Below are 20618 nucleotides of genomic sequence, written 5' to 3' on the forward strand. Positions count from 1 at the left end.
ATTTTGCTGCTTGAGGCAAAGAACAAGATGGCACCCTCTCCCATTCCATGTACAAAAGTCTGTTTCTTCAACACTGGCAATGGAACAGCGTCCTCTGCTGCACCTGAAGGCAGCAGTTAGCTTAGAGGGCTGTTCAGCACACAGCGCTCTCCTCCAACATCTTGCAGCCCCTCTCAGCATCTGCCGCCTGAGGCGACCGCTTCACTCTGCCTAATGGTAGGGCCAGCCCTGAAATATAGACACCATTTCCAAGAAAGAATATGGCAACTCTTTGTGGAGATTGGCTACAGAGAACATAGTCTCTGAGCATTAGTAGAAAGCCTCCCCACGTATATGGTTGAGGTGGGCAGGGTGTAGATTCCCGTCACATTCGGTTTGACGCAGTAAAGCACTAGAGGTGTAGCAGGGGAGTGGTGCAAGTTCTTTATGGGGCCACCAAAGCAGCAGCAGTGTACAATTACGTTTTGATTCCAACATTCCTGCCCAGAACTTGGGGCAGTACGCCTAGTGCTCCATCCCATTTTAACCTAACAACAACCTTGAGTGATAGGTTAGGCTGGGAGACCGTGACCAACACAAGGTTGCCCTGGGTTCTAATTGCTACCCTATTTGCCTTTAATAACAATAATGTGTCCCAGCCATTCCTCTGGATCTTTCTTACCTTTGGCACGGGTACGGTATCCTGGCCCGATTTGAAAAAGGCACGATTGCAGAGGCTCACCACTTTGCATAGTGCTCTCCATGTCTCTGATGACTGATCAAAACTCTGCCCTGAAAGTAAGAGAAAGAGAGAGAGAGAGAGAGAGAGAAAATGAGGGATAGAAACAGTACAGATACTTTTTCTATGTTGTAGCTTGCTGCAACCCAGCTTTGCACTTTGACAGGACTTGTTCTGCCTGGGAAACTGCTGTCAAATCACACAATGTGTAAACAGCAAAGCTTGTGTTTACACAACAGTAGCAAAGAGTCTTTTCCATCTCTTGGTGTGGTCTCTGCTAGCAGAAGTGACTGAATAACAAAGCCTGAATCCAGAAAGTGAAGAGCTTGGTAAACTTTACTGAGTCACAAACATGTAGACTGGTTGAGTAGTCAGAAGTGTAAAACAACAGGACAAATCAGGGCAGGCTTCCAACAGAAACCACTACTGCTACTAAACATAGTGAACATGCTAGTCCTTTTATATAAGAAGCCTAGGCCAAGAAGGAAACTGATTTGGCTCCATCACTCATTTAATCCACCCTGTCCTAACGGCCAGCCCCGTCTCCTAGTCTTTGTGATGCAACTGTTTTTGGCCTGACCCCTGCTGAATACAACTCAGTACCTGATTGGTCTTCGGTGGTGTCTGCGGTGTGGATTTGGTTGTCAAACCAAAGATGGGAGACCGTCATGCGGTTCTGTGTGAGAGTCCCTGTTTTATCAGAGCAAATGACAGAAGTAGAGCCCAGTGTCTCTACGGCCTCCAGATTCTTTACCACACAGTTCTTCCTGGCTAAGCGTTTGGCTGTGAGGGAAAGACAGACCTGGAAAGACAGAATAAGAGAGATGTACAAAACGTAGGTTGAACATATCAAGTTGTATAATGAAACGTAGGAAGCTGCCATTTGTCCTTCGAGCTCAGTATTGCCAACACTGACTGGCAGCAGCTCTTCAAAGTTTGAAGCAAATGTCCTGCTACTCGAGGTTTATTTAAATGGAAATGCCTGGGATTGAACCCAGGACTTTCTATATGCAACACATGTGCTCTTCCACTGAGATATGGCCCCAACGTTTTGGACTCACCACGAGTCTGTATTTGTTTGCTCCCTCTATTTCCAGTGCTCAGAGAGAGTGCTGAAGCTTATATAGCCGAAGTGGCTATATAATCCACACACAACAGCAGCAGACTTGGGGCCTTTAGGGAAAAAAATCCCTAAGTGGAGGGGGAACCCCAAAACAGCTTTTGAAGATGGACCATGTTCAGTGGCCATGGTATACTGACTGTTGGGAGGGGGGGGAAGAAAAGGAAAGGAAAACTGGCAATGGAATGGAGTATCCTGGAAGTGGGCATGACTGACTGACTGGAATTCTGTACAGGAGTCTCCACACTGCAACATTTTGTTGCAGGTCCTGCTTGTTTGTTCTAATTCAAATATGCTAAGTCGAAACAGCAGCAAATATTTGGAACCTCCATGGTAAAGGGAAAAGCATTACCTGACGAAGTTCTGCTTGCTATTCAGCTGGTAATATTACAGGAGCCCTGCTAGAAACAAGGATAGCAAACCTATTCCCCCTCCCCCCGCCAGCAGCATAGCCATTCTCCCCAGAATCAATCCATAGACTAGGAGGGATAAGCAAGAAGATCACCAGACCAAACTGGGCGAGCATTAATTTAGTTCTAAGTAGCCAGAGTGCACTAGGCCTGGACTGTGGTGCGGTGTGAGATGACGGTTCTGTCGCCCGGGAAAAGACTCCCAACTGATGGAGAGCAATACTTACAGTGACAGTTGCCAGAAGGCCCTCAGGGACATAAGCCACTACAATGGCCATGAAGAAGACCATGGCCTTGAGGAAGGGGTAGCCAATCACCATGGCGACCACAAAGAAGGTGGCGCCAAAGAAGATGGCCAAGCCAGCGATGATGTCGACAAAGTGCTCTATTTCAATGGCGATGGGTGTTTTCTCGTTCTCCACGCCCGAGGCCAAGCTGGCGATGCGCCCGATGATGGTGCGGTCCCCGGTGTTAATGATGATGCCGGTGGCCGTGCCTGAAGGTGTGTGAGAAGATACAGAGCTCAGTGGGGTTCATAAACATCATGCCTAACCTCTTTATGGCTGTTTCCAGACGGCATGTCTTCTAAGCAGTGGTCTTCAACCTTGGCCCCCCAACCTGCAACATGGGACTAACTTCCACAATTTTCTCCATGCAACAGCTTTGCCACAAATCATCTGGACTGATCACAAGGCCCACTTTTGGGTCGTGACCCACCAGTGGAAGACCACCGCTCTCTAGTGTATTTGCCAAGAACACTACTGTCACGCCAGGCTGGGCAATGCACTGCACGTCCCCTTTAACAACCCCTTGTATCTGCCAAAAGACCACATTCTCTGTTACAGAGAAGCAGGGCATGTAACGCCTGCCATTTCTCCAAATCCCAAAGGATGAGGCTTTTGGTGTCAGTGGCAGAGAGAAAATATTGCCCCAATTTAGGGTGGCTACTGAGGAACCACCAAAGAAGAGGACATGCATCATCCAAAATGAGGGCAGCGCTTTGCATGAAATGTGCATACGTATAGATGCAATTACTGTAATTAAAGTAGAAATAGAGTACATCACACCATAATGTGGAAGACTGAGTCCAGTTGACTTGTGTGTCTTTCTGTTCCGCCTGCTGTCCAGAACCAGATTTGAACTGGTCAGCTCTTCAAACAAAGGACAACTTAAAATACAGGGTGGTCCTCTCACAGCCTTTCAAACAGAGGACTGTCCTTGGTGAAAGAGGACACATGGCCACCCTATGCCAATTCTAACCTCTCCTCCCTGCCCAGAAATCATGCTCTCCTACCTTCTAAGCACATAGTGGAGAAGAAGGCAATGTTTCTTGTTTCCAGAGGGCTCTCGTGGGTATATTCCGGGGTTCTTGCCTGGGGCTCAGATTCTCCCGTCAAAGAGGAATTATCCACCTAAAGGGGAGAGATAGAGAGAGAGAACATGTCCCATACATGTGGCTGTTTAACATGGAATTGCACAGGCTCTTCATATGGAGCAGTTATTTAAAATCACTTTACTGGCTGCCAATTAGTTTCCGGGCAAAGTGTTGGCCATTACCTTTAAAGCCCTACATGGTTTGGGTCCAAGTTACCTGTGGGATTGCCTTCTCCCTTACAATCTGCCCCACACACTTAGGTCCTATGGGAAGGGTTTACTACTACAGTCAGCCAAAACTAGGCTGACAACTGTTACCCAGAGGACCTTCTCTTCTGCCACTCCCAGACTGTGGAATGGCCTGCCAGAGGAGATTCATTGTCTTAATAGTTTTGCTGAATTTAAGAAAGCTATAAAGAATTATCTCTTCCGGCAAACCTACTCAGATGTGGTTTTTTTTTAACATGTCCAATTGTTACTTTAATATTGCATTAGTTTTATATGTTTTTAACCAGTTCTATGCATTTTATTGTGATTTTGAATTTAGTGTTGTTCCCTGCCTTGATCCAGAGGGAGAGGTGGGTCAGAAATAAATATTCTGTTCTCCCACATGCTTTGGGCAATTTCATTTCAGCCATGTAATCTGGACTCCCCATTGCAATACGCATTTCCTTTTCCCATCCGTTTTTTTTAAAAAGAAGAAGGTTGCGGTTGGATGGAGCATGTTTTTCTTCCCACAGTTTCTTAAGAGGAAAATTCTCCAGATTAGGATAACATTTATATTTCGGAGTCAGATCCCTCCATTGCCATGGGAAAGAGGAGTTCTACTTCGGGCAGTACAGTTGATCCAGTTTAAATTTGGATCCAACCCTAGTTGATGCCTTGCCTTTCCTCGAAAGTGCCCAAGGCAGTGTACATGATCTTCATCTTCTTTTTATCCTCACAACAACCCTGTGAGGTAGATTAGACTGAAAGTCAGTGACCAGCTCAAAGTCACCAAGTCAGTTTCACGGCACAGGGGAGATTGGGATCAAAATTTCCCCAGTCCTAATCCAGTACTCTAACTACTGCACCATACTGGCCCTTAAACTATATATTATAGTACAATACATAATCATATAATTACAGAATGATATGACAGATAGATAGATAAATAGATGTTAACAAATCTTTGTAAAAAACGACACGCCATGGAGGTACCTTGTGCAGTCCTGCCTCCTCAAAAATGTCAACCCACCAGAACAGCTCTCTTGGATGAGACTTAAGGCTAGATTCAGTGTGTCAGCCCAGTTCAAGGCAATAGCCATTTTTATTATTTATTTATTACATTTATATCCCACCTTTTCCCTCCAAGGAACCCAAGGTGGCGTACGTAACCCTTCTCTCCATTTTATCCTCACAACAACCACAACCCTGTGAGGTAAGCTGGTCTGAGAGTCTGTAACTTGCCCAAAGTCACCCAGTGAGCTTCCATGGCTGAGTGGGGACTAGAACCCGGATCTCCCGACTCCCAGTCCAACACTTTAGCCACTACACCACACTGGCTCACTGGCAAATATTTGTCATGTGCGTGCTCTTTCCCTCTGGCATTTACACGTGCTGGCAAACTGACACAAGACACTCACTTTTTTTTTTTTGCTTTTTGTTGTTAAAGGCAATAGTCACTTTTTAATCTTTTGCAAATTGGCATGGAGAAAGGACAATTGTGGGGGATAAATGACGGGCAGAAAAGGGGTTGCTTAACCCTTCCCCAGCTCTTCATTCCCCCCCCCCGCCCTCACTCAAGCTGGCTTTTCAGAACTGTGTTTGTAATGGAAAGTCTGGACCACTGGCTGGGTGAACAGCAGCTGATGGGGAGGGAAGAGAGAAATCTGCATAGGTAAACAAGGTGATGGTGTGTGTGGGGGGAAGGGTTAAGCACCCACTCCCCCAACTCTGTTTCTCTGCTGCAATTGCAGAGAAGAGGCGGCTTCCAGGATTTCTGTACACAAAGTGGCCATGTAACTTGCCCATTCCCTTCACAATGAATCTCTTCTCCCCTCCTAACAAACCAGCTAAACTTTATAATTCTCTCCAGCAGTGAAAATGTGCTTCATTTCCCACACAGGCCTTGAGTACCTTGCACCCCTGCGCGGTGATGATCCTGATATCTGCTGGGACTCGGTCTCCCCCTTTGATCTCCACCAGGTCACCCACCACCAGCTGATTGGCATTGATCTGGAACTTGTCACCGTCTCGAACCACCGTGGCTTGCTGTGTTTGGGAAGAGCAAGATTTAGGCATTAAACATCCCTAAACACCTACCTACATAGTCATTTGAAGGTTGGAACGTAAGATGTTGGTTTAAGGGCAGGCCAGACTGTGGCTGGGTTCACACAACAAGCTAGCCCACACTCAGTTGTTGAGCATGGGTTGTTGTTGAACCACAGGGTATCTTGTTGCCTGAACGCAGTGCATTTTCTGCAGAGTGGAAGATTGTGGAACCATGACTTAGCATGTTGTCTGAATGCAGCCAGAGTGGCTTGTTAATCATGCAGCGTGGCTTATTTTTCGCAGACAAGCCACCTTGAAAACCCATGGTTTGTTGTTGGGTTAAGTGCCCCCTCTGCATGTTCCTCTGCTTCTGATTGTAGCCCCCACCCCGGGGCTGTTTTTTCAAAAATCAACCTTTGGCAGAAATGATATGTGTGCACGTGTGTGTAATGTTACGTTTGGCCCGACAAAGTAAAGGAGACCGATAGAATGTTGGTTTAATCCATTACCACCTCCAACCACATTTGCAGCCATGGGTCCCCAGGACCTTTTCCTTACCTGTGGCACTAGATTCTTGAAGCTGGCAATAATGTTGGTGCTTTTGAATTCCTGATAGTAGCCAAAGCAACCAGTCACAACCACCACAGCAATGAGGGCAACAGCCAAGTAAAGCTACACAGGTAGAGAGGGGGAAGGAAGCAAAAGGTTATTAACTATCTGCTGGATTACCATGAGGGCCGGTGTTAAGGATAGGCATGATTGGGCATTTGCCGAGGGACCACAACTCAGCAGGGTCCCACTCACAGAAGTCCCCCTGGAGCTCCTCCTCCTCCTCCTCTTCACCATCACAACCTCTGGGGCCAGATCTACACCAAGCAGGATATGACACTTTGAAAACGTTCTGAAAACTGTATCTGGAGTGTGTTCTGGGCCTCAACAGTTGTCACTAAACCATTTTAAAGCAGTAGTGTAGATCCTGCTTTGCTCAGGCCCAGATAACAGTGCTGGTGAGGAAGAGGAGGAGCAGGAGCAGGAGAGGCCAGTGCTCATTGGCTCTCTGCCTGTCAAGCAAGCAAGTGGTAGGATGATTAGAAAGGAAATGAGGAGCGATCACAGATGGTCGAAATGGTGGTGAGATGGAAGACTCACTGAAGCGGGGGGAGCCCATTGAGGGCGTTTTGTCCAAGGGCTCTCCAACACATGAATCCAGCACCGATTACCATGTGCCCTTTAGCGTCCATTTGCAAATGCTATCTATTGGAGCATCAAAATAGTCTTGTATTGCTGGGCAAGCCAGCTCCTCAGCTCTGTCCCTTGGCACTGTTCACTCCTTCCAGCATCCTCTTGGCTACTTACATTGTCCTCGCTGGTCGGATTGCCTTGTCCGTATTCGATGCCAAAGGCAATGAGGCAGATGACAGCTGCCACCCACATGAGACACTGCAGTCCTCCTGCCAGTTGACGGGCAAACTTCACGTACTCGGGGGTGCCCTTGGGGGGTTTCAGCTCGTTGGGGCCATCACGAAGAAAGACCTCTCCTGCCACAGTGCTGGTCAGACCCTGGAGGTAGAGAGAAGGGTAGACACGGCAATCAGGGAAATTTCCCTAGGTTTGGGGATGGGAGGGGTGTGTTTTCCACTTTTATCTCACTCCTCAGCCCAAAAAGACTCCTGGAGTGGCTCACATATAATCAATAAAAAATACACAACACACGAGGAAAAAGGAATGGGGAAGGAAGAGGAAGAAAATTTAAGTCTTCCAGCAGGACTGATGGAATGGCCCATCTCCCTTAGTATAGGCTGCAGGAATGACTTGCTTTGACAATCCCAAGGCTCTTGCTCTAAATAAATTATTCTCTGCACAACCCATTTGATGGTGTTTTTTTTTTAAACCCAACACTACAGAGACCGTTTCTACACCTGCCTTTCCCTCCAGGATCATCCTGGGATTATCCCTGTGCATCCAAAGGACACACAGGGGATCCCGGGATTAGGCAGGGACAATCCCTCCATTTTTCTGGGATAATCCTTAGGTGTAGAAAGGGCCAGAGTCTCCCATATTAGGACTAAAATGAATGTGGCTGGGTGGAAAGACTTGTTAAACTTTTAAAAATAAGAATAACCACCTCCATCATTCCTTTAAATGTGTATTAACACACTGAAAGCAATACACTTCCCAATTCGAATCTCAGGAGTGAAATTTAAAAATGTCTGCAATTTCTGGATGTTCTTTGGCCACATTCTAAATTTCATGTTACATTTTCTTTCAACTCTAGATGGTGCTCAAACTTTCAGGTCAGGTAGAAGAGGTTTACGCAATTAGGCTCTGCAACACACACCACTCTCAGCTTCTTAAATTTCCCCTCTTTTGAATCTGAGGCCATCACCTTGTTGATGTTGGTCTGATACTTCATTTCCAACTCTTCCACTGTCAACTGGTGATCATCCTAAAAGAGAGAACAGGTCCGAGGTGAAAAGAGAAAGGTTTCAGAGAAGAGATGGCCCTCCACTCTTTGAGTGTGACACAGTCCACTAATTTTTATGACACAGGAAAAGAAATCTAAGTTAATTCTCCCATTAGCATGGCTGCCTGGGGAATGCTGGGAGTTGCAGCACCTTGTTCTGTCTAAACATGCATAGGATTATGCCCTAAATTGCTGTAGAAAGCTCTCAGCCCACCCAGTCCATTTCCTGCTGGACCGAACTCAGAAGAAACCAATTGTGCTGCTTGGTGGCTGTGCAAAGTGCTGATTGACCTGCATCTATGCCGTCATGAAGACAAACCCTTCCTCCCTAGAACAGTTTTCCAAATTAAAAACAACAACAATACTGCATTACTGTGGTATTGAAGTGCACCGATAACTGTTGGGGCACATTACTTATTCCATATACTGCTTTTCTAGAGCTATTTTCTAATTTTTATTCCTTATTACTCAACAGATGTCATTTTGTGTGCTATAAGGTTTAAATGCAGAAGAGGGATATAGTGTAACCATGATGGGATCATATTGATAAGATGTGAGGTATAGATCTGCCCAAGTCAAAACTGCAGCAGAAATATTTATACCAAAATGTTCAGAAAAAATTACTTACTCAAAATCCAATGAAATAAGTTCCCTCCCATCCTCTGAAACACCCCTATCTGTGTTAAAAGGAGCTTTGAGGGGATGTTAAACTATGAAATTGCATATTATATCTGTTTTTTTATTATTTGAAATGTGTCTGGGTAAAATTAAATGTGTAGCCTTGTGACCGATGAGCACAGACAAACATAGATTAGACTGGCTGAATTAGAATGTGGCCAGTATTGACTCTTGGTATCTGATAGAATTAATGGACTCTGAGCATGCCTTTGTGGCTGTTCTTTATAAACAATACTCCAAAACCTTGAATTAGTTGAAATGTACTGGGAACAAGTGTTTTGAGAGAATAAGGTCATGTCAGATTTGTTGACTGAACAACATTCCGTTCTTTTCCAGACTCACGTAAATAGGCTGGACTTTGTTATGGGGGATTCCTTCCATGGGAGTGTTGCCATGCCGACACAAAATGGCCTTGTTGTCTTGAAGTGTAATTTTGGTGGGGACATGGAAAAATGGACAGGCCGGCCGGCAACAGGCTTGCTGAGAGGGCTTGTAAAGCTTGAGGAGAGAGTTAGGGGGACTTACAGAGCCATCTTTTCCACCTCAAAGGCCGTCTGAGGGGGATTACGATGGGGAAGAAGAACCTCTCTGCTTGTGGGTTGGCCTGTCCATTTCAGAGGTCCAGCCCCACATACACTCAAAGAAAGTCCCTTGAGTTTAGAACTGCTGGAAGTCTTTTTGCTGGAGGAAGGGCCATATAGGGGTCTTCTGATGTTGAGGACAGGCTTGAATTTGTTAGATCCAAAGGGCCCTCATTTCCTTTAAAAACCACCTGGATTGCATCCACTAACTTGGCCAGTCTGGCATATTGATTTCAATCCCTGGAGTCTGCAGCTAAAAGGATCTTGGTCAACAAGGTTGGGAAAGGTTATTTGGTTTTTGAGATGGTGGAGAATTGCTGTCTTTGAGAGGAGACCATACTGGTCTACATGGGGGAAGTATTATTCCACCTATTACCGAAGCTAAAAAATAGCAAAATGGCACCATACATGAATAAGAGGGAGATACCAGCGGGTTGGTAGAATCCTAAGGTTTATAGAAGTACAAAAAATATTTAGGGGGGGAAATATTTGAATGAGGGCTGAACATCCTCAGTGGCCATGGAATAATGACTCACTGTTGGGGGGGGGGGAATGGAAAATCAGGGCAGATGGGGATGGAATGGAATATTGAGGAGGAGGGTATGGCTGGCTATTGTCATAGTAAACAGAAGCAGTCTACACTACAACACCTTTGATACATGCAGCTGTATATGTTCATGCAGACTATCTCAGGTTCAGTCCCTGGCAGGTCCAGTTAAAAACTGCTGCCCATTGCCACTAGTAGGTTTGCTGCTGCCCACCAGAAGTTACTCGCAAAAGAGTGCTTAATCCAGTGATGAAAGGAGGGGGTGGGGGTGGCGGAATTCAGCGCTTTATTTTTCTTTGGATTCCCCCCCATCTCATGGGTTCATGAGTAACCATGCCAATTGCAAATGCAATATTAGACAAGTTTGACTGTTTCCTAGTTGAAATGAGTGTTTCAGGTGAGTATCCCTAGCACGTATGTGAGAGAATATATCACTGCCGTTCATATCTATCCCTGCGAAATGGAATGAATAAGTAGTGATAGCAAAATTGAAGGTATCCCAGCAACCGTCGTGGGGGAGATTTGAACTCTGTTGAAAGAGATGAGTGGTCATCATCATATCATGAGCTGTTGGTTGGGTTGCTAAAATTAATTAGCACAGACTTCCCCAGTCTGGTGCCTGCCATGCTGACTGAAGGATGCTGGGAGTTGTAGTACAAAAATCTGGAGGGCATCAGGCTTGGAAAGGCAGAATAGTATGCCAAAGTTTTCAGTACCTTTGTTTCTTTCTTACATTTAAGCAATTAGGGAAAGTCGATGCTATTGTCTTGCAATGTTTATGAGTGTTCTAATAAAAGGTCTACGTAATATAACACTTAAATCACATTAAGTGTGCTTCAGTTCTCTCCCTCAAATATTTCAGTTCACATGCTTGTGGTGTAGTGAGACAAAAGAAAATAACAAAATGGGGTACTTCTTTGTGTGTGTTTTTAACTTTGTTGTTTATTTTACATGTATTGACTAAACATGCAAACCTAGATCACCCTCTAGTGATTTTCCAATGGAACAGGAACATTTTCTGATGCAAATTACCCTATGCAAATTAGGCTAATTTGCATTGGAGAATTTTCTGGGGCAAAAATTCCAATTCAAAAGTGAGTAAATAATTATACTGGATGGGTGATCGAAATCAAGGGGGCTTTCCCACTGGGACCTCTCAGCACTAGGGAAATAAAAGTACCTTTGAGAATGCCCAAATTCACACAAAAGTCTGCTCCACAACTTACCACATCCATCTCTTTCTTCATACTCTCCAGCTTCTCTTTCTTTTTCTCCCCTTTCTTCTTCTTCTTGATCTTAACGTCCATGTCCCCACCAGAGTCTCTCTCCATTTCCACGGAGTACATCTCATACTTATCCTGAAGGGGAGAGAGAGAGAGAGAGAGAGTGTGTTTTCAGATGAGCATTTTATCACAAGCTTGCGACTGGCCACCCAAGGATCTTCACGGGTCATTTTGATGACACAGTGATCCTTCTGTGCGCCTCCCGCTTCTTCTTCTGTTTTTTCCATTACAAAATACGACCTGGAAAATCCGTTTCTTCTTGGCTCTGACAATAATTGGCGTCACTTCCTGCTGTGTGCAGGAGAAGCTGTGCTACAGAACCGCCCCACTGAATGGGCCACGTGGTTGTTTATTTATTTTATTGATTTATTTATTGCATTTTTATACCACCCAATAGCCGAAGCGCTATTGTTACTTCTTTCCTCTTTCTTCCCCATGTGAAGAAAGAGGAAGCTGCGTGGCCCTATTGTGGACAGAAGCAGGAGGCAAAGCGATGGTAGGGAAACGTGATTCCTCCCTCCCTCTGAAAGAAAGACAGACAGACTGTGAGTTCAAACTGACTCACCAGTCTGTTTAAATAGGGTGACCATATGAAAAGGAGGACAGGGCTCCTGTATCTTTAACAGTTGTATTGAAGGGAGAATTTCAGCAGGTGTCGTTTGTATGTATACAGCACGTGGTGAAATTCCCCCTTCATCACCACAGTTAAAGCTGCAGGAGCTATATGAGCGTGACCAGATACTAAAGAGGACAGGGATCCTGCAGTTTTAACTGTGGTGATGAAGGGGGAATTTCACCAGGTGCTGCATGCATGCAAACGACACCTGCTGAAATTCCCTTTTCTACACAACTGTTAAAGACACAGGAGCCCTGTCCTCCTTTTTATATGGTCACCCTAGTTTAAACATCACACACTTTAATGGCAACTAAAGGCACTTTGTACAAGCTCATAGCATTGTCTTTTATCTCTTCATATGTTTCAGGGCTCAACCCTGGCAATTAGAACAGATTCCAGGAATCCCAATTGAAATTAAGCCTCCCCCCGATGTAGAGAGTAAACATCCAAAGGTTCAAATGCCATTAGGCATGGATGTTAGTTTTGTTTTTAAATGGCATTTTTTTTATGAGCGCAGAGAATTTTCTCAGACTAAGCATTCCATTAAGGACACTCTTTCTTTTTAAATGCCTAAAGATCTGGGTTTTTTGGAATAGAACCCATGAGCTTAGCAGGAGGGTTGTTTTTTCACTACAAATTTCCAAGATGTATATCAAATATAACCACAATCTGACATTATGCTCTGATATAAACCTGGCACTTATTTCATCCCTCAGCATAAGAAAAAGCAAAGGGAAGGCTAAAGAGAAATGGAGCTATTTAAAGAAATGCAAGTTGGTTAATTTTATGCATTCTATTTGATTCATCTGCATACATTTCCAGATGAGAACAAAATCAACAGTTTTGAAGGCATATTTTCTTTGCATTAGATACAAACGGAGGCTGAATTTCTATGAATGCTTGCCCAGGAATAAACTTCAATGAACATTGTGGGTCTTACAACTTAGGTCCAATTTATATCATTGTCAAGTTAATAATAACTAATTTGTCCCACTGATTTCAACTAGGGTGACCCTATGAAAAGGAGGACAGGGCTCTTTTATTTTTAACAGTTGCATAGAAAAGGGAATTTCAGCAGATGTCATTTGTATATAAGGGGAACCTGGTGAAATTTCCTCTTCATCACAACAGTTAAAGCTGCAGGAGCCCTGCCCTCTTTTACATCTGGGTCACTCTAGTATAGCTCCTGTGCCTTTAACTGTTGTGATGAAGAGGGAATTTCACCAGGTTCCCCATATATACAGATGACACCTGCTGAAGTTCCCTTTTTTCATACTTTCTTAAGTATGCAAGGGAAAAAAAAGAAGACCCAGGCATTCTCCTTCCCCACTTATCATGGTTCACTCTATTGGCTTTGAAGTTGGAGTGACAGAACAGGTTGGAGTAGGGTGACCAACTGTCAGGATTTCCCTGGATTTGTCCTGGTTTTTGTTCTTTCCATGGTGTCAGGGGGGATTTTCTATAATTTTCAATAATGTCCTGGAATGACACACCTTCCTCTTTAAGGCTGCCATTAGCATGGCAGGAGGGAGTGACATGCTTTCTTGAGGCACATCATTCCCCCACCCCGAGCTCCAATTGAGGTCTTAAAGGGGAAAGTGGGTCATTCGTGGACATTATAGAAAAGGCCCCAATTGGAGTGGATGGTGGTGGTGCAGAATGAAATCCTTTCCCCTCCTCCACTCCAATTGGGTTCTTTAAGGTGGCGGGGGAATAACGTACTTTTTGCAAGACTCAGAAAGCTGCTTCCCCCCACACACACTAGGTGTCCTCTTTTTTGGTTTCCCAAATATGGTCACCCTAGGTTGGAGTAAATAATATCAATAACCTCGGAGTGCAGCCAGTGAGTGGGTGTGGCCTGTAGAGAAGGGTGTGTTTTGGAGAGAGTCAGGAGATTTAGATGGATAGATCTGGAAGTCCACATTTGTCCCATGGTCTGGACGCTCCCCACCCCTAGGGTATAGGATTGCAGCCTTCATTTGGATCTAACACTTTGTTTTGAGATGTTGCATGCATGTGTCACAACAGGCATCGCCTGAGAAGAGGCCTTCTCCTTTCCCTTTCAGGTAGAATGCCTCTTTCTTAGACTGATACTTGCTGCCTGCAGTTTTTATAAATGTTTGTATTATTATTATTATTATTATTATTAATAATAATAATAATAATAATAGTAATAATAATCTGCTCTCTGATTGGAGTGCCCATGTGGACTCCCACAAAATGTTTTTAATCAATTAATCTCACTGATGAATTGCCTCAACATTGCAGCCCTAGTAAAAAAAAAGTTTCATTTTTTAAAAGAACAGTGTGGTTGTGCGTGCTTCAAATACTCCGAGCTGTGAGATTTCGGGTTTTTTTGCACGTAAGCAGTGGTTTTGGTTTCCTTTGAATGAGTTCGCTGGAGACTTAATTTATTATGGTTTATTTAATATACAAACTGGGAAGAAGTGGGGCTTCCCAGCATAAAAGCCCCAGCAGATATGTCACAGTTCACTACACCCACGTCCAGATCACTAGGGAGACAAGCCAGGATCCCAAAATACTGTTACAGAGCTCAAACACAGCCTTCTGAATCCGTCTGAGTCCAATTCATTTATTTGTCCATTTATTATATTTCTATACAGCTGTGCAGAACAGCTGATATTTCTTCCCAACAGAAGAAAAAGGGAGACGTGTCCCCTGGTGCTAAGTAAGGTTTAAAATATTTAATAATGATTTCTTCAATAAAAAATAATATGTAAATTCAAATAAGACAGATTGACACGTACACTAGCTCGACGTTTTGTTGAGCTAGTGTACACGTCAATCTGTCTTATTTGAATTTACATATTATTTTTTATTGAAGAAATCATTATTAAATATTTTAAACCTTACTTAGCACCAGAGGACACGTCTCCCCTTTTCTTCTGTTGTCATTGGTGCTTTTGTCCCCTTTTCCAATATACTGCCCAACAGCCAAAGCTCTCTGGGCAGTTTACAAAGATTAAATCCCTAAAAATACATAATGAAACCAACATACAAAAATATAATGATTTTAAAATGATCAACAGTAAATCCCAGAACCCAATAAGAATAATAATAAAAAATCCTGTCTAATGTCTAAGAGTAGATGAAAAGATGACACTGTGGTGCCAGGCGGGCCTCAGTAGGGATAGTATTCTATAATCATGAGGCCACCACCAAGAAGGTCATTTTCCCTAGAGCTGCCAGCTTCTTCCCAGACACGCAGCTTGGTGACCTCATTCCAGGAGACAGGAGGGAAGAGAACGGGGAGGAGGAGAGATATAAGCCCCCTTCAAAGAGGAGTCTTCCCCAATCTGGTGCCTTCCAGATGGGATGGATTACAACTCCTGGGATGCCAGTGCTCAGGAATTCTGGGAGTTGTAGTCCAACACATCTAGAGGGTACCAGGTTAGGGAAGGTTCCTTAGCTTTTGTGCAAGCTACTCCCCAAAAGAAAGGGAGGATTCTGGGCAATTAAAAAAAAAAAGGTTGATGGGAAACTCATAGCAGTATCATGTCTTCATCATGATCACTGCAGAAAGGAAGGACAATGTGAAGTAAACATTCATTATACAGTAAATATTAACGTTCTGACTTTTGATCGAATGATCGAGGTGGCTTGAAGAGATGGCAACAGTACAAATCAAACAACACTCCCGCCTCCACACACACCAGCAGCCCTTGGTTCTGGGGGCAGTGATTGGGCAGAGCTGGCCCAGCCCAACACAGTTTGCTACCTGTGCCAATGACATTTTTTGCCAACTGTGCCAATGACATTTCTCCCCCCTTCCCCCACTCCATTGGCTGCTGCTACCAAGTCAAAGTACATCGTATCCAAGCCGTAGAGGTTGCCGGCTCCAATGTCAGTGGGATGGCGAATCCGCTCCAGGTTTTAGTCAGAACTCTAAAGGAGCTCTCCAAGGTGACTTTGGATAGTTCCTTTAGAGTTCTGACTGAAACCCGGAGCGGATTTACCGCCCCACTGACATTGGATCCAGCAGCTTCCAGTGTACCCAAGGCTGATCGAGCTGTTGCGGTACCCGAGGCAGAAAATTCCATAAGTGCCTCTCTCCCCCTTCCTGGCAGTAAAACAAAATTACAACCCTAATAAATTAAATAACCAACAATGTGCTGCCCTGACATGACACCCAAATGAGCTGTCTGGGGTGGTCACCCCACTCTGGCTAATGGGAGGGTTGGCTCTTGGCCAAAGTAGACTTTCCTTCAGTTCTGCAATCTCAGGAGAATCAGGAGTGGGAACAGAGTGTTCTTTCTGGCAGAGAAGTAAGAAATCAAATCTCCCAGAGCAGCAGCTGCTGCCTTGAATACATGTTTCTTTGTCATTCCTTCTCTCTCTCTGAGACACACACACACAGAGATTTCACACATGCCATGATCACTTGCACGGGTCAATGTGGCACTGACTGATATAACACTGCATAGACACCACTTTCACAGATCCTCCGAGTTTACACGTTTAGCTGCCAGTCATCAAATAGGTAGTCTGAAACTGCAGAGAAATCAAGTCGTCTACACAGGCATGTCTGAACCAGGGGAATAGGTAGGCCAATCTTCGGACATTGTATAAAGCACACGAGGATTTGAGTAAGAAAAAAACACAGTGTATCAGCAGAGGTTTTTGTTCTTGCTGTTGTTTCGGAAAGGTGAGCAAGAAGCTAAAGGAGTAGACAAATCGTGTCCGCTGTATTTTAAATGCAAATACATGAATGCAACTAAAATAGCCAACCCTCAGCCAGTGAAATCCCAAGGTGGGAACTGAGGACAAAAATGCAGCTGAAGATGCAAACAGTCGATACGATCCAGCCAAAACTAGGGCACAATTCGATCGGATTGTGGCCCACTAGCTTCTGAGATGGGAGGCTTCCAAGGATCTGATGCTGTGCCGGTCTTTTGCTGGGGAGGCTTTTTAGCCATCCGCCTTTCTTGTGTTTTCTGCTAGACGGGCTTCTAAGCCTGTCTAGCAGATGCTTGCGGGTGTGACAGGAGCAAAGAGTTTTGTGGATCCAGCAGATTCCCAGTGTCTTCCCTCCCTGCCCTCCACATGGCCTTTCCCCACTTCCCAAGGTCACAGCACCGACCTTGGGAAAGGAAGTTGGTGCAAAGCTTTCCACAATGGGGAGGTGATTGTGTCTGCAGGAAACCCTGTTAGGGTGACCATATGAAAAGGAGGACAGGGCTCCTGTATCTTTAACAGTTGCATAGAAAAGGGAATTTCGGCAGGTGTCATTTGTACGCATGCAGCACCTGGTGAAATTCCCTCTTCATCGCAACAGTTAAAGCTGCAGGAGCCCTGCCCTCTTTTGTATCTGGTCACTCAGGGCAGGGCTCCTGCAGCTTTAACTGTTGCGATGTAGAGGGAATTTCACCAGATGCTGCATGCATACAAATGACACCTGCTGAAATCCCCTTTTCTATGCAACTGTTAAAGATACAGTAGCCCTGTCCTCCTTTCCATATGGTCACCCTATACCCTGTTCAGTTCCCACCCCCAAGTTCACAGCATTGTCTATGAGCTTCTCAGATGGGGTGCAAACTCTTCTGGCGTCCTATGATCCCTCAGAAGGGATAGGGGACATAGGATTGTTTAGGGGACATAGGATTGTTTTTTGTCAAGCACTTAAAGTCCTGTTGATTTCAGTGGGAGAAGTTAACCATGCTTAAGTCTTCCATTGCACTTCATAGATACCTGTGGAGACACTTCTATTTCTTAAAGCAAGAACTGCCATATCTTCCCCCTCTGCTTTTTCCCTGTAGCCATAAGGATTTTTTTTTAAACCTGAAAGCATTCTGTTCAACTGGTTGGATTCCTCCTGATTCTACCATATTCATGATCTTCTGAATTGACTGCCTAGAAGATTTGTATAGAACCTAGTTGAGTGAAATCACTGCTCCTTTTGCTAAGCGAGCCCACAGATGGGATTATACTTTTCTGCAAGGTGCAGCACTGGTTCCACTCTCTCTCCTGCGATGAGTGAAACCATATTGTGCAGCACTATCTGCAACACCTGTTGCGTTCAACCTGGCTAGCCCCATCAACCACCACTCATTCAATTTACGCAACTTCTCATCCTGTCCAGGTCAACAAATCCATTGTACGGATGGTGCACTCACAATTGCACATGCTAAGCTCCCCCTCTAAAAGCATGCACCGAAAGGTGGGGGGAAACTTCACCCTCTTGGGCTCTCTTTAGCTGGGCAGATTGTGCAACTCACAAGGAGTGCTTGCAGCCAATGCTTTTATTGTGCAATTGGCCTGCTTCAAACATGGATGTTTCTTAGCTTCCAGAGGTTCTCATCTTCCATTTGTACCTCTCCCATGTTTTCCCACTACTTCTTCCATCTTATACCACCAAAAAAAAATCCATCAAAGAGGGCAAAATAGAATGGCAGCTGCACACTACTTTTTGATTGGTAGATAGAAATTGTCTGTCTAGAAGCACCAATCAGGTATATTTGACTACGTTGCTCCTGTCCTTCCATTCATGCCTCACACTGACAAAGTTCATATCAATGTACAAATAATGCAAAAGAAAGAGAGAGGGGGGCATTTAATGGTGCATTTCTGCATGGCACCGAAGTATTTTGATTTCCTGTGTCCATTAGGTGACCATATGAAAAGGAGCATATTAGGTGACCATATGAAAAGGAGGACAGGGCTCCTGTATCCTTAACAGTTGTAGAGAAAAGGGATTTTCAGCAGGTGTCATTTGTATTTTATGTTATGGTTTTATACTGTTGTTTTTACTTTGAATGTTTTTAATTTTTGTGAACTGCCCAGAGAGCTCCGGCTATTGGGCGGTATAGAAATGTAATAAATAAATAAATAAATAAATATTGGGAACCTGGTGAAATTCCCTCTTCATCACAACAGTTAAAGTGCAGGAGCTATACTAGAGTAACCAGATTTAAAAGAGAGCAGGGTACCTGCAGCTTTAACTGTTGTGATGAAGAGGAAATTTCACCAGGTTCTCTATATATACAAATGGCACTTGCTGAATTTCCCTTTTCTATACAACTGTTAAAGATACAGGAGCCCTGTCCTCCTTTCCATATGGTCACCCTACCATTAGGTGAATGTAAAATTTTAATTGGCTGGAAAGTACATTAGATTTCAAAACAAAACAAAACAAAACACAGCTCTATTCTTCTCCATAACAACGTCTATAAATATCACATAGTTTGAGACACAAGTCACTTTTTCCTTATACACATGTATAATGCAAATGCCAAATCCACATTGTCTAGATTAGGATATCAATTCCAGATCTCTTTTGTGGTTTATCCCATTCACGCATCACCCAGAGCGTGCAGCAAATGTTCAAATGCACATTTGAGCGTCATGCATGAAAATGATTCCTATACCAATAGAATTGCTTACTGGCCAGAAAAAACACCCCACACCCTCACCCTCACCCCGGGGGCTCCTCGCCTTTAACAAAAAATCAGAGATGCTAAATCAACAGATTTTTATAATTGGAGGGACACATATTCACTTGCTAAGTGTTGGAGATCAAACCACCTTATAAAGAGGGCCACTCCAGCTGAAACTGGAGACCCTAAACCTCCTCTTTCAGCAGGGGTATCTGCGTGAAAACAGAATGGTCCTTACCGCCTTCCCCATTTTGATTCCTTTGGTCCCAGTCCCTTCTGAAACCAACAAGACAGACCCAGATGGGTCTTGAGTGTGTGAAGCTGCTGCAGATGCTGCACGGCCCAGCCGGGTAAACGGTCTCCACTCTCAGGTGCCCCACTTTTATCAATTCCTGTGGATGTCACCCTGCCCTGAGATCAAGAGGCGGTTCCAAATGCCGCCCAGCCAGGCCTTCTTGCGTGTTATTTGAAGTCACACACCAGGAGGTGACAGACCTGTACAGGAGAAAATAAACACCCAGCAGAAAACTTCACCTTGGGATGTCCTTTCCACACTATCTCCCTCTAGAGCAAACAGATCTAGGCAGCCAAGGCAAAGACCTTGAAGGTCCAGGGAATGAAGGAACACCTAGCATAAAAGGACATAGCTGCTGCCATGCAATACAGGGCTCTAGAGACATGGCCTGAGCCTGGGATCAAACATCCATATGCCCCATCATCCCATTTCACAGAGTGGCCATCATCCACATCTTCTGGAAAGTCCACAAGAAGGCTTTGAAGGCAATCTAAAGATGGCCACATGCCCTACTTTTCCCAGGACAGACTATATTGGCCTTCCCCAACTTGGTGTCCTCTGGAAGTTTTAGACTACACTTCCCAGAATTCCTGACCATTGGCCATGCATGCTGGGGCTGCTGAGAGATGAAGTCCCAAACATCAAGAGGGCCTCAGTTTCGGGAAGGGTGGTCTATCTGAAGGGCTGTGAAGACGATGTTCCTCTATTTGAAGACATCTTTCGTTTGAGGGGCTATCCAGCCCATGTCTGTTTTCATGATAAAGGACCATACGAATTGAGAGCAGGGGCCATAAACTTGCCCATCGATGTTTACCACCCAGACAGCAGTTTGAGCAGCCGTACAGACCGCTTGGTAACTGTCTTGCCCACAAGGGTGAGTTGTTT

General features: G+C 44.6%; 1 protein-coding gene across 1 annotated transcript in view; it reads right to left on the minus strand.

The window, feature by feature from the left end:
* Nucleotides 1-19744, minus strand: part of ATP4A (ATPase H+/K+ transporting subunit alpha) — a 33509-nt gene extending 13765 nt beyond the window's left edge. The window contains exons 1-10 of the mRNA XM_063140500.1: nt 19677-19744; nt 11372-11503; nt 8262-8321; nt 7232-7435; nt 6434-6547; nt 5741-5875; nt 3543-3660; nt 2476-2744; nt 1322-1520; nt 662-771 (exon numbers count right to left, since the gene is read on the minus strand). Coding sequence (XP_062996570.1) covers nt 662-771; nt 1322-1520; nt 2476-2744; nt 3543-3660; nt 5741-5875; nt 6434-6547; nt 7232-7435; nt 8262-8321; nt 11372-11503; nt 19677-19688 — 1353 coding nt within the window. The 5' untranslated portion in view covers nt 19689-19744. The remainder of the gene's footprint in view (nt 1-661; nt 772-1321; nt 1521-2475; nt 2745-3542; nt 3661-5740; nt 5876-6433; nt 6548-7231; nt 7436-8261; nt 8322-11371; nt 11504-19676) is intronic.
* Nucleotides 19745-20618: the final 874 nt, after the last annotated feature.

Source organism: Elgaria multicarinata, chromosome 13, assembly GCF_023053635.1.
Source record: "Elgaria multicarinata webbii isolate HBS135686 ecotype San Diego chromosome 13, rElgMul1.1.pri, whole genome shotgun sequence".
In the NCBI taxonomy this organism is placed as follows: domain Eukaryota; kingdom Metazoa; phylum Chordata; class Lepidosauria; order Squamata; family Anguidae; genus Elgaria; species Elgaria multicarinata.